At 42.3% G+C, this 13182-nt stretch overlaps 1 protein-coding gene across 2 annotated transcripts in view; it reads left to right on the top strand.

Moving 5' to 3' along the window:
- Positions 1–350: 350 nt before the first annotated feature.
- Positions 351–13182, top strand: part of TBC1D9B (TBC1 domain family member 9B) — a 33905-nt gene continuing 21073 nt past the window's right edge. For both annotated transcript variants that reach the window (XM_033140272.1, XM_033140271.1), the window contains exons 1-7: positions 351–520; positions 5550–5660; positions 6860–6978; positions 8137–8365; positions 8802–9060; positions 10366–10573; positions 11219–11431. In XM_033140272.1, coding sequence (XP_032996163.1) covers positions 403–520; positions 5550–5660; positions 6860–6978; positions 8137–8365; positions 8802–9060; positions 10366–10573; positions 11219–11431 — 1257 coding nt within the window. In that variant the 5' untranslated portion in view covers positions 351–402. The remainder of the gene's footprint in view (positions 521–5549; positions 5661–6859; positions 6979–8136; positions 8366–8801; positions 9061–10365; positions 10574–11218; positions 11432–13182) is intronic.

Genomic DNA, 13182 nt, shown 5'->3' with positions numbered 1-13182 from the left:
GGGGTGTTACTCCGTCGAACGGGTATAGCAGAAATGCAGCCCCACTTCCCCAGTGTGTGCGTAGGACCGTGTAGCCACAGGGCGATGACCGTCGTGGTTTTAGGCGGCTTGGGAAGAGGCTGGACTCGGCTCAGCCTTGCACCGAGGGGGACGACGACGACGACAAAAATAATAATAATGGCCGTTTTCCCTGCGCCGCGATGCGCCAGCCACGCCGCTAGAGGGCGTAGGAGGGAGGCAACGGCGCCGCTAGGCTCGGTTCGCGACGTGCGTAGCCCCCGTGACCCACCTGTGACTGTCGGGCAGGCCCCGGTTCGGAGACGGCGGAGCGTGCCCGGGTGGTGGTGGCGGCGGCGACGACAGCAGCGGCGGCGGTGGCGCCGCAGCGGCAACGGCCCCGCTATGTGGCTGGGCCCGGAGGAGGTGCTGCTGGCCAACGCGCTGTGGGTGACGGAGCGGGCCAACCCCTTCTTCCTCTTACAGCGGCGGCGGGGCCACGGCAAGGGGGGCGGCCTGACGGGTGAGTGGAGCCACCGGTCGCCAGGTGGGCGAGGAGGAGTTGGAAGAGGGGAGTCCGTCGGCCGCCACCGCCGCCTGGGGCCTCGCGGGTAGCAGAGGCGCTGCTGGGAAGGCCTCTCGGGGAGAGAATGGGCCCAGTCAGGGCAGCGCCCGAAAGCGCCTTCGCAGCCGCAAGCTGCCCCTCATCCCTCGCTTTAAAACGAACAGGGAGCCGGGGCTCTTCGCCCAGGGCCGCTGCGGCTTGCGGGTGTCAGGTCCGGTGCCGCTCCCCCCCCCCCAATCCAGCCAAGTAGTTGGCTAGTGGCATCGCCCGTTGCTTGTGGGTGTCTCTACCTCCCCACCCTTTCTCCAGGTGGACCAGAGAGGATGCTTCTGGGTCCTGAACGGGTTTGGTCCTCCCAAGGGTGTAGGTGTCTGTGCGCAAAAGCACTGACATTGGTTTCCCCTTTCTCCCAAGGCTTTCAAATCAGTAGGCTCTTCTTGACTTGTGATCCCGCCCCGCCCCAACCACCAGCACAGGTGAAATTTGGGGAATGCGTGCCCAGTAAATATGTATATTTGAATGTGCCCCTCCCATGTGTGCCAATGAAATACAGAGGAGAGGCTCTGTGGATTTTCGAAACGTCTGACTTGGGGAGGAAACAAAAACAAACAACAAAAAACCATTGTTGAAAGGTTTTTGATTAATACATCACTTGTATATTTTCATTTGGTAAATAATATGTCGGTATTGAAACATTTTACTTTAGAGCTTTGTAGGATATGTGCACAGTTTTAAAGGATTTCAGTGTAAACAAGGGAGCTAATTATTTTGCTTTTTAGAGGCTGACACGAGAGAATCCACATTATTTCAGCAGCTTAGTATTGCACTTGTAACATTTGTGGTAGTTATAAACAATAAAAGCTAATTTCAAGTAAAATTCCCGTATGCCAGTAGCATACCCACACATTTGCTTGGCTCCCAGAGACAAGCTGAATTTATTCACACTATATGCAGTACATCTGCACTGCAGATTCTTGAAGGCCCAATGCAGAGCAGCTCTGTGAATTGCTGCACATCTGTTTAGCATAGATAAATTTGGTTCCAAGACAGTAAATGTTGCCTACATAAACACAGGAATGGCATTGCTGTGGTGTTGTTTTCAGTCACAGACTCCCTGCAAAAGTATACTTTCTTGTATTATCATTTCATCTGCCTCAACAAGTTAATCTCCATAGGACAGTGCAGACAATAGATTGAATCTAGACTAAGACTGCAGTCCTATATCCACTTACCTAACAGTTAAGCCCCATTGAACTCAGTGTGACTTACTTCTGAGTAATACATAGGTTTGCACTGTTGGTTGTTGAATTAACAAGTCATGACTAATTTATCCCACAGATTTCAGTGGTACCTAAGTTCAGCTAACGTAGCCTTGGTCATTTTCATGCCTAATTGTGAATTTTGCTTTTTGAATAATATGCTTGGATCTGGTAATTTGTTTGATATGGGCAGAAGAAGCTATTGAGCTTACACACATGATATGTATGTGGTAGAGGTAGCTGTATCTTTGCAGCTGCAAATCTTGCAAAAGTCTGCAAAATGCTTATATATAGTGGTATTTCAGCTGCTGTCTCCCTAGTGTGAAGCTGGGTTCCTTTACAGTACTTTGCATAAGAAGGGATATTTCATCAGGTTCATTCCCTCATGTCATAAGTGCTTCAGGCATTGCAAATTCCCACATATATGCATACAGGCCTCAATATAGAAAGAAAGATTAAGCCAAAAACAGTCAGTTGGTAATGTGGCAATAAAATGCCAACATTGCTTTTATCAGGAGAAAATGTTCATATGCACGTGTGTGTTGTTTTCTCAGTGTTTTAAAAGATCCCTGTTTACCTCACCACACAGACTATCTATCTATCTATTTAGAAAAGTAGTGCATGTATAATTATTATTTGTTATAAAAAGATTTATTAAAATAAATTTGCCATTCAGGAAATACAATTTGCCTAGTACTCAAAATAGTTTTGCTCCTGAGGACATATGATTTCCCTTCCTCCTCTGGTTTCATTTCACTAGTTAGTGCTGTGTAATTACAGAAGTGTCCATAACACATTTTAAACAGAGTCTGTGACATCACTGACCAAGTGCTGTGAACCGCCCTGAGATCTATGGGCATAAGGTAAAGGTAAAGGTATCCCTGACCGTTAGGTCCAGTCGTGGACAACTCTGGGGTTGCGCGCTCATCTCGCTCTATAGGCTGAGGGAGCCTGCCTTTGTCCGCAGACAGCTTCCAGGTCATGTGGCCAGCATGACTAAGCCGCTTCTGGCAAACCAGAGCAGCGCACAGAAACGCCGTTTAACTTCCCGCTGGAGCGGTACGTATTTATCTACTTGCACTGCATGCTTTCAAACTGCTAGGTTGGCAGGAGCTGGGACCGAACAACGGGAACTCACCCCGTCACGGGGATTCGAACTGCCGACCTTCCGATCGGCAAGCCCCAGGCTCAGTGGTTTAGACCACAGTTCCACCCGCATCCCTGATAATGTGCTGTGTACTGTCCTGAGATCTACGGGCATAGGGATTAATAATAATAATAATAATAATAGGTAATGAACAACAAAAGTCTTCCCTCCCCAGTGTCCACGTCATTTTGTTAAAATTTTAATACGTTAAAGAAAGAAAGAAAGAAAGAAAGAAAGCTTGTGGAATGCCTTGAATCTCTTAACCATAGTTAAGAAATTGGAAAGTATTCCCTATGCAATCAGCATCTACCGTGTAAATGGACTTTGATAGCATTTTCTTTTTCATTGTAAAGTTGCAAACACATTAAAAACAACAACAACACCCTGCTCTTCAGGAGCTCATGATTGGAGCTTGCAGCAGGGACTGGCCCTACTTAGGAAGTCCTAAGGGGAGTTTATCACAGCCAGACTTGTATTTGTTGCCAAATTTAAATCCCTGGTTTATGCACTGGCATTCTTTGTTTATTTTACAAGCAAATGAAACTTGCACTCCATAGGTTTATATGCATATTCTTGGCTGTTACTGAAAGTTGCCCCTCCCCAAGCTGGGCAACACAACAGAACTCCTGTAGCCCAGCATGCTGCCACAGGTATACCTTGGCTTGCTCTATGCTGGAATGCACAGAGAATGGCCTCTATTATGAAGTAAACATCATGTCCAGAGTTTGGACAAGCTATCTAGGAAGAATTGTATCTTGGGCTACACATGCACCAGATTTCAGCTTTGTGGGTGGTCTAGCAATACTGTGAACATTTTGAAATACACCTATAAGGTTGTCATGTTCCAGTAAAAACATAAAAGTCTGTTGTTGCATCTGTATGTGATTTCTTGTTGCATAAGCTTTTGTGTACTTAACCAGATGCATGGTATCATTTGGGTAGGGTGTGTGAGAGAGACTGAGAGAAAGAAAATTGAAACAGAAATGGCCTTGGAACACAAACTACTCAAATTTTTTAGATTGTTTGTGTCAAGTTTAAACTTTTAGGGTGGCCTGAGCATCTTTATAAATTAATAAATTTATAATTCACCATTTTGAAAATAACTTCTAACGATCCTCAACAAATCTTAATTATAAAAAAATCTTAGATTAAATATACAGATCTTGCATACTTTGTAAAAACTCTTAGTTTTATCGTCTTGGAAAAACAAGCAGTTATTTGTTGTCCTGCCCCTCCCCACAACTAAATGACACAAATAGGAATGCCCTGCATCATTTATGGAAGATACTCAGGATATGAAATTAGTAAATCCCCAAAGGAAGAGAGTTCTAGTTCTAAAGGGATGCATCACTGAGAGTGCCTCCCTACATGCACGTCTCTGTTGTTTGGACGTGGTATATACAAAGTATATTTAAGAGGACATTCTCAGCTGCTCTTGGAGACTACAACCTCTTTTCAGGTACACAGTGCCAATTGGAAACCTAATGCATTAGCTTAACTTCCTTCAATATTTCATTGGCAATGATATACTGTCAGGATAATTCTGCACCCACTCACCATCACATAATTATCTTTAGTCTTTCTCTACTCAGAAAATGTGCAACAGGCCTAACACTGTGTAAAATAGTAAATAACATTTCCGCTTACTGCATTCTGAAGGCATTTGCTAAGAAGCTTCAAGTATGCTATTGTAACACTGCATTAAACCCAGTTTTGATGTTGTATAAACATCAGTTCTCCTTCAGCTGTTGTGCCTCACAGTGTTCCTTTCCCTGTTAAGAATGCATTGTTTTAGTGACTTTGCTTTTCAAATGTTTGTGAAACCCCATTCTCTCCTTAATGTGCAAAGTGAGGTTTGTGCTTGCCCTTCAGATCAGGATTGGAAACCATGGATTGACCTTGGTTATTCCCAATTTTTGTTTGAAGGGAAAGCACAAACCATAGTTTGGACAACTAGGAAACTGATTTGTCTCAACCACAAAAAGAAATTGGAATTTCCCCATGCACAAGGGGCATTGTTTGGCATTGTGTCTTGAACCAAGCATTTCAGACAGTTGCTTTACCTGTGTTTTTTTTAAAAAGTGGGGTGGCTTAAACAACCTAAGATGACCACGGGGATGATGGAACAACTCCCCTAAGAGGAAAGGTTACAACATTTGGGACTTTGGTTCAGAGAAAAGGCAGCATGATAGGGGTGTATAAAATTATGCATAATGTGGAGAAGGTGAACACAGAGTTTTTTTATTCCTCTCTCATAATACTGGAACTTAGAGACATCCAGTGAAACTGCTGGAGGCAGTATGCTCTGAATACCAGTTGCCATTCATGGCAGGTGGGATGAGTGCTGGAGTGCTTAGGTCCTGTTTGCGGGCTTCCCTTGGGCATCTGCTTAGGTACTCCAAGAAGAATGTTGGACTAGATAGCCTTTTGTCTGATTCAGTAGACCCTTCTTGGGATCTCACATCCTTTAAACTTTTGTATCAATAGACACTTTATTTTAAATCATCCCACCATTTATTTCACTCTCTCATTTGCTCAGATCATATTCATTATATTTCTGTCTGCATCTTGGTCTTCTTAGGGCTGCTTGTGGGAACCTTGGATGTGGTTTTGGACTCAAGTGCTAGGGTTGCTCCTTACAGAATTTTACATCAGACACAGGATTCTCAAATCTATTGGGCAGTGGCATGTGGTGAGTAAATACCATTCTATAACAAATAAATTCTGCCAGTATATGATTGCTGTCCCCCACAGCCAGCTTTTAAATGCTTTTTAAGTACAATATCCTCAAAAGGATTTTTAAGCAGTTCAAGTGTTCTTCAGAGGCACATTCTGAAAAGTTTAGAAAAATCTGGGTGTACATGTGGACCTTGGTTGCACATCTGGATTATTGCCATTTTACTCAAAGCTTTAATTCAGTATTCTATAATTGTATCAGGTGCAGTAGGAAAAAAAAACTGATTGTCCAGGATCTGTTCAAAACCAATTGGCTGATAGCAAGCAAATTTGTGTGAAGTAGAGGGTGGGCTGGTGGGGAGCTGGCAGAGGTATATTAAGTGAATACTGGCTTTCTAATTTAACCAGTAGTAGAAAGTCTTAAATATAAGGAATAGAAGGTTAAAGTTTGCTTTTAAGTGGCGAAGTTACAGTTAAACTAAAAGAACAACACCTCCCACCCCACCCGAAAAATACAGACAGAGAAATGGCAGGAGGCATGATTACCATAATCCTTCAAAAAACCTGGGAGAAGAGTACGTCTTATCCTGGTGCTAAAAGGATATTGATGCTGGTGCCAGGCAGGCTTTACAGAAGAGAGTATTCAATAAATTGGAGGTAGGGTAATTGAAATGCCTGCTCCCTTGTCATCACTCACTGAACCTTTCTCATAGAGGGCACTTGGAGAAAGGCCTCAGATGCAGTATGTATGTTCCAGTCAGGAGATGTGTTCCGTTAGATATTGGTGTCTTGACCTGTGTATGGCTTTGTATGTTAAAACCAGCACTTTGAATTGAGCTTCAAAAAATATACATAGCCACTGTCATTTTGCCAGAACTGGTGATGTGGTCAGATAGATACATGTCCATCAGCAGCCTCGCTGCTGCATTATGCACCAGCTGCAGTTTCCTAGCCATCATCAGAGGCAGCCCCGCAAACACCACATTGCAGTAATCTAATCTAGCGGTTTCAAGATTACAGATTACTGACACTGGATTATCCCTTTCCATGGAAGGAACATAGCTAGACCGCCAAGCCAAAAGCTGATAAAAGGCACTCCATGCTACTGGAGCCACTTCTGCCCCCAGTGATAGTAGTGAATCCAAGAGAACCCCCAAACTATCGACCTGCTCCTTATAGTAGCTGTTATCTGATTGTTTCTGAATTTCTCCTTAGGTTCATCGCGTAAGGAAATAACTAAACACTGGGAATGGCTAGAAAATAACTTGCTTCAGACACTTTCTATCTTTGACAATGAAGAAGATATTACTACCTTTGTCAAGGGCAAGATACATGTAAGTGGCACCTATTCGTCATGGAACTTTTCCAGTTTTTTTAGTAACAGAATGGCAATATATCCATATGAGCTGCAGGCTGTGAATTGCTACATAAAGCTGGAAGTAGGACAAATATTTGCCATATGCTATGAGGAAAGGACAAAACAGCTGAAGAGCCACCTATCTAGAGTGTTTTCGTTTCACCTGGAACAATAAAATAGGCTGGCTAGTTTAACATTCTACCATATAGTTAAAGATCAGCACTATGATTGTACTTGAGCCAAGGTTCAGAACAGACTTCCATATATTTTCATCTATCCTTGCTTCTACAAGGATAGATACGCTTCCTTTCCATCTTGAAGTATTTTTTCTGCCTTCCATTGCAGTTGTACTCCTTCACTGCCTGCATTATTATTTTTTACAGTAGGTTTGGCACTTGAGGCTTAGACCAGTGCTCTCATTAGACATGGTGAGCCCTTCCTCTAAGTGAGACATTGTGGCCCCAGAGGGTGCTACTTTAAAAGTGCTAAACTTTACTGCACTGAAATTCTTAAGAAGCTTTTGCACAATGACAGCACAGGCACTCGCACACATGGGGAGCCTTTGGCAGCAATGGGGCTCGACGTGCTGGTGGAAGAGCAGTGTCTCAAAGAGCACCATGCTTTCAGCCAGCCCTGATTTAAAACTTTGTATGCAGTTGGCGTAAAACAAATAAATATAAACAACTTTTAAAGGAAGTTCACACAACGTTGGGTGCCTTGTCACAAATGTTACTGGCAGTATTCAGTATGCACATGTGCATTGGCACAACCACTCAACAAGCACAGTAGTAGTGGATGAGCTATCACATATTTCAAAGTACAGTGCAGATATATATATATATTTTCAGTCTTTCGATCAGGCGTGAGGAACCCCTGGCCCTCCAGATGCTGCCCAACGACAGACATTGAACTTTGAGTGTTTGGAAATTGTAGTATATCTACCCAGAAGCATAACCTGGGGACCCAGCCAGATGGGCGGGGTACAAATAAAAAAATATTATTATTATTATTATTATTATTATTATTAACCTCAAGTGGTACACTTGTCAGCTGTGCTTAGCAAATAAATAATGCAACAAAGAATTGTAGAGGCCATTATATTTTCATCTGCTACTTTTGCTACTCCTTCCTGCAGGGCATTATTGCTGAAGAAAATAAGAATCAGCAGCCTCAGGGGGAAGAAGATCCTGGTAAATTTAAAGAAGCTGAACTGAAGATGCGTAAACAGTTCGGAATGCCTGAAGTAGAGAAACTAGTGAATTACTATTCCTGCAGCTATTGGAAAGGGCGTGTCCCCAGGCAAGGCTGGCTGTACCTGACTGTTAATCACCTTTGTTTCTATTCTTTCCTTTTAGGCAAAGAAGGTAAGTGGTCAGCTGCTTAATGTTTGTTTGTTTGTTTTTGTCCAGCACTTCTAACTGCCCTTTTTAAAGGTGGTTTCATATCTGATTGTACATCCATATTGTCTTAATAGTGAGGCCCAGTTGGGGCAGTGGAAGAAATTGGCACTCCAGAAGGGAGGGGAGGTTGCACTCCTGGTTTTTTTAGTGATATTTAAGCAATCAGCAGCCCTACATCTATGCTGCTGCCCCCAAATATTATTTGAACAACATTTGTAAAATATTTTGCAGGGCTTCCTTCCCAGTCCGTTTTCTTTCTGCTTAAGTACTTCACTGAGTCAAGCTATAATTAAAAAAAGAAAAAACAGATAGGCTTAAAATCTGTTGTGTTCTAATTTGTTTAAAATGTCTGTTAGAAATCTGATAGTAATTGTTGCTTTGCGTTTGCATGTTTCCCTAGTGACCTTAATAGTTCAGTGGGTAGATGTAACCCAGCTGGAGAAGAATGCCACCCTTCTATTCCCTGAATGCATCAAAGTGAGTACCAGGGACAGCGAGCTCTACTTCTCTATGTTCCTCAACATCAACGAGACCTTCAAGTTAATGGAACAGCTGGCTAACATTGCCATGCGGCAACTATTTGATAATAAAGGGTATGTGGAGGACATGTTGCTTCCTAAGCCCAGCAAGCCTCTCAAAAATATTTCAGCACTCAAAAGGTATGTCTGTCTGTCTTTCTGTCCTCCTGCTACACTCATACCCTCCCTCTCCTGCTACACTCATACACACCTTGGCACAAGGAATCAATCATTTTAAGAATAGTTAAATATGTTCATGGACTGGATTGTATATGGTGTCTGGAAACCACAAAAACATAAACCATGTGGATTAAGTTTTCCAGAAATCATGGTTTAAGTTTTTATAATGGACAGCTCTCAGCCCCTTCCCATGGATCCTATATTTACATTTCTTGAACCCACTAAGTGATTCAGGAACCTTTGACTTGGATGTTGTACTGAACATGAAAAATGGACTGTAGAAAATTAATATTTGTGAAGTTGTTCTCTTGGCGTCATTCCAATGGAAGGATATTAGTTTTCTGATTACTGTATATTCTGGCGTATAAGACTACTTTTTAATCCAGGAAAATCTTCTCAAAAGTCGGGGGTCGTCTAATACGCTGGGTGGAGAATCTGCGGTCAAGTATATCTCAAACTATATTTTAACTGGAAAAGTTGGAGGTCGTCTTATACGCCCAGTCGTCTTATACGCCAGAAAATACGGTATATACTTTGGGCTTGCACTAATTCATCATAGGGCTGTGTTCCTCCTCATATCAAACACACTAGTATGTAATTTCCTAAGATCTCAGTAGACCAGGCCATTATGGGGAATGTGTGTTTTTGTGCATCTCCCCATCCATTCCTATGTTCAGGTAGTGCTGGGAGGGCTGGATGGGATGTTAGAGGCATGAATAGACCTCCCATTCTCTCTAGCGGTTTGGCGCTGAGTGTCTCAGTGCACAAAGATGTAGGGGAGAAAATGGTTCTGTTATACCCTATGGGGGTCCCTTGTGGGTACTGAACCTTTGTTGGACTAGGTCCACCATCTTTGACACTGAAGTTGACAAAATGTATTTTCCTTTAATTTGAGCATTATTTTTGTCATCACCTGCATCTTTTCACAATTTATGTATTAATTTATATATAGAAATAGTTGTATACCACCATCTCATAAAATGTCAGGGTTTTGTACAGCAATGCATTGGTTCTTCTCACCACAAAAGATATTATAGAGCTGGAAAATGTTAAGAAAATGGCTACCAAATGATCATGGGGATGAAAAGTCTATATCATCTCTAGGGATTTTTGCCTCTGAATACTGAGGCCTAACTTTGTTCGTGTTGGATGGAAATAGAATCTTGAGTAAGCTGCATTGAAAAGGGGCATTTCCTGTAATGATTGGATAGTGGAATGTATTATTTTCCCACTTAGTATCTGGTGTGTATTATCATTTTTCTTCAGAGATTTGGATGCTCGAGCCAAAAATGAATGGTACCGTGCTTCATTTCGACTTCCTAAGGATGAACGTCTTGATGGGCATACAGATTGTACTTTGTGGACCCCATTCAACAAAATTCACATTCCTGGACAGATGTTTGTTTCCAACAACTATATTTGTTTTGCTAGCAAGGCAGAGGAGGCTTGCAATCTCATAATACCACTCAGGGAGGTGAGACACTTTTTCTTAAGGATGAATTGTCCTAGTATCTCATTGTTACTCAGTTACATGCTTATTCAATTTTTTTCAGGAAAAAATTGAAGGTTTGTTTTTGAGGGTTAGTAGATTGGTCTATTGGTTAAATAATTTTCCAGGTTGATGGCAACAAAATCCAGTTATATTTTGCAGTTGTGGCTATATTTTGAGATGGGGACTGATAGGAATTCTGTGGCCACCATTTGAAGAAGCAGTTTTATATACACAACAGAGAGTCAAACACATCCAAGGGCTCCCTCTCCACTTTTGTCAGAGCAGCTTCCAGAGTCAAAGAACCAAACCATTATTTGGTTTAGCGTGAGAACTGTCTGAAATAAAGCAAGTGTTTCAGAAATGTCGAACATAAGTAGAATAGCCTTTCTTTACCACACTTCTTGCAGCATTTCAGTTTTCTATGTTTCACATGCACTGTGGCGTCTACCTGTACAGAAAAAAAACTCAGTGTCTTCAGGAATATCTTGACAGCATTCACCTCCATATGTATCAATTATGGAGTTGCTAGTACAAAGTTGTGGATAATCTATTAAAAGTGAAATTTAGTAGAGAGGTTAATATAGAGGAGCCTGATACACCCAAATGATCCTCATGTATATTCTCTAGGTCACAATTGTTGAAAAAGCTGACAGTTCCAGTGTATTGCCTAGCCCACTGTCCATCAGTACCAAAAGCAAAATGACCTTCCTTTTTGCTAACCTGAAAGACCGTGATTTCCTGGTGCAGAGAATCTCTGACTTCCTGCAGAAAACTCCATCCAAGCAATCGTGTAACAATGGAGGAGGACGGAAGAAGAGCTGTGGTGACAATGCACACGAGGTATGAGAACTGAGCATTGAAAAGCCCCTGCTATTATTGCATCGTGGTCATGGCAGATTTCAAATACGTTTTGACATGTGGTCTCTTCAGCTAGCCCCTCTTTCTAAAGCTAGATGCTTGAACTCTGGTGCTTCATTTGCTTACAGTGGCCATGTTCAGGTGCAGCACTAAACTATAGCCCATAGTTAGTTTTTGCATGCAACTTGAGCTTGTCCACTATGCTCCTACCTTTATCAACAGAGAAGCAAACCGCAAAGTAGATGGTTTAGTGTTACTTATGAACCAGTACTTGTAGTTTGTTTGGGGAAAACAAACAAACAAACAAACAAACAGTGAGCACTGATTTGGACATAAGGATAAGCCAACTGCTTCATTTCCATTTGGTGGAAAGGGGAAATGGCTTAGAGTTATGGCCAGTGACCCACAATGGAAAGGAACTGGGTGGTTTTTTTAACTCTCAAAAAGATTTGGGAAATTATCTACTTACTCAGTCAGATATGACCTATATTCTCAACACTGAGATGAAATAAGAGTTTTATTTTCATCCTGTGAGGAGTTCTTGTTAGAGAGAAAACATTTTCTTAATAATAATAATAAAATTTTATTTCTACCCCGGCCAGAGCTGGGCTCAGGGCGGCTAACATCATAAAAATGTTATGATACACCTTAGAATAATGCTACACCTTACAAGGTTATTACTATTAGTCTAAGGGAAAATGGATGAGGCAGCACTGACTGCCTCAGATGTGAGAATAGGGAGAAAGTGGTTGGGAACTCTTGACTAAGGGAAGCTGAGATCATAGCTTAGTGATAGAGCAGGTGTTTGCATGCTAAAGGTTTTCCCAAGGTGCCCTGCCTCACTGTTAGTTTAAGTATACCCCTTAATGTCTTGACATACAAAGTTTCACTCTTCATGTGACTGTGCCATGTAAGGGTATGTGCAAGTCCAACAGAGGGAGTCAGCAGTAGCATACCTACGGTAGCTGTCCTCCTTTCCTCTGTTGAGAGGTAGACATCAAAATCCTTACCTATCATAGGCAATGAAGACAAGCAGATGCCTAACTACACCTGGCCCCTTTTTGCACACAACTAACAGAGATGTCTCTGTTTGGCCATCAGGTAGTTTTGGGGAAAATGGGAGCAGCTTCCCCCAAAGCACAATGCCTACCAAAAATCATCAAGAGACACTAGCATTATTAAAGTAAAACGGGGGCTAGAGGGACAGATAGTATGAGCTGGTATAAAGTGACTTCTTGTGTTTGCCCTTAATGATTTTCTTACCTGAGATAATCTCCCTGTAGGGGAGGAAAATGTACACCATAGCTTGTGTGGCATGTGTGTTGATTTGGCTGTGAATGCACGAGTTAGGTGGCCACTTCATCCTGTCGATCCTGGAAGTGTCTGGTGGTGTACGTTTGTATAAATTATTGTTTAATGGTTCCACCCTTCCTCATATACTTTGTTCATGAGATGGTATGCTTAATGGTTGCTTCTTAACTCAGTTCAGTGCTATTTGCTCAGAGCTACATACTGAGTGAGCTACCTAAGTGCCCTGGATTCTATCCAGCATGTTCTGCTTTTATCAGAGAAAAATGATGCACCGTACCATGCTAGTCTTAAGGGAAAGCAGATTAGGCAGCACTGACTGCCTCAGATGCTGAGCAAAGGGGAAAGTGGCCGAGAACTCTGGCTAAATTCTCTAGGAGCAACGTCATAAATGATGGTTTTCCACCCGGGATAATGGGCTCATA

This window comes from Lacerta agilis, chromosome 2, assembly GCF_009819535.1.
Source record: "Lacerta agilis isolate rLacAgi1 chromosome 2, rLacAgi1.pri, whole genome shotgun sequence".
Taxonomy (NCBI): domain Eukaryota; kingdom Metazoa; phylum Chordata; class Lepidosauria; order Squamata; family Lacertidae; genus Lacerta; species Lacerta agilis.
The sequence above is the reverse complement of the archived record's forward strand: the minus strand, read 5'-3'. Positions and strand labels throughout refer to the sequence as shown.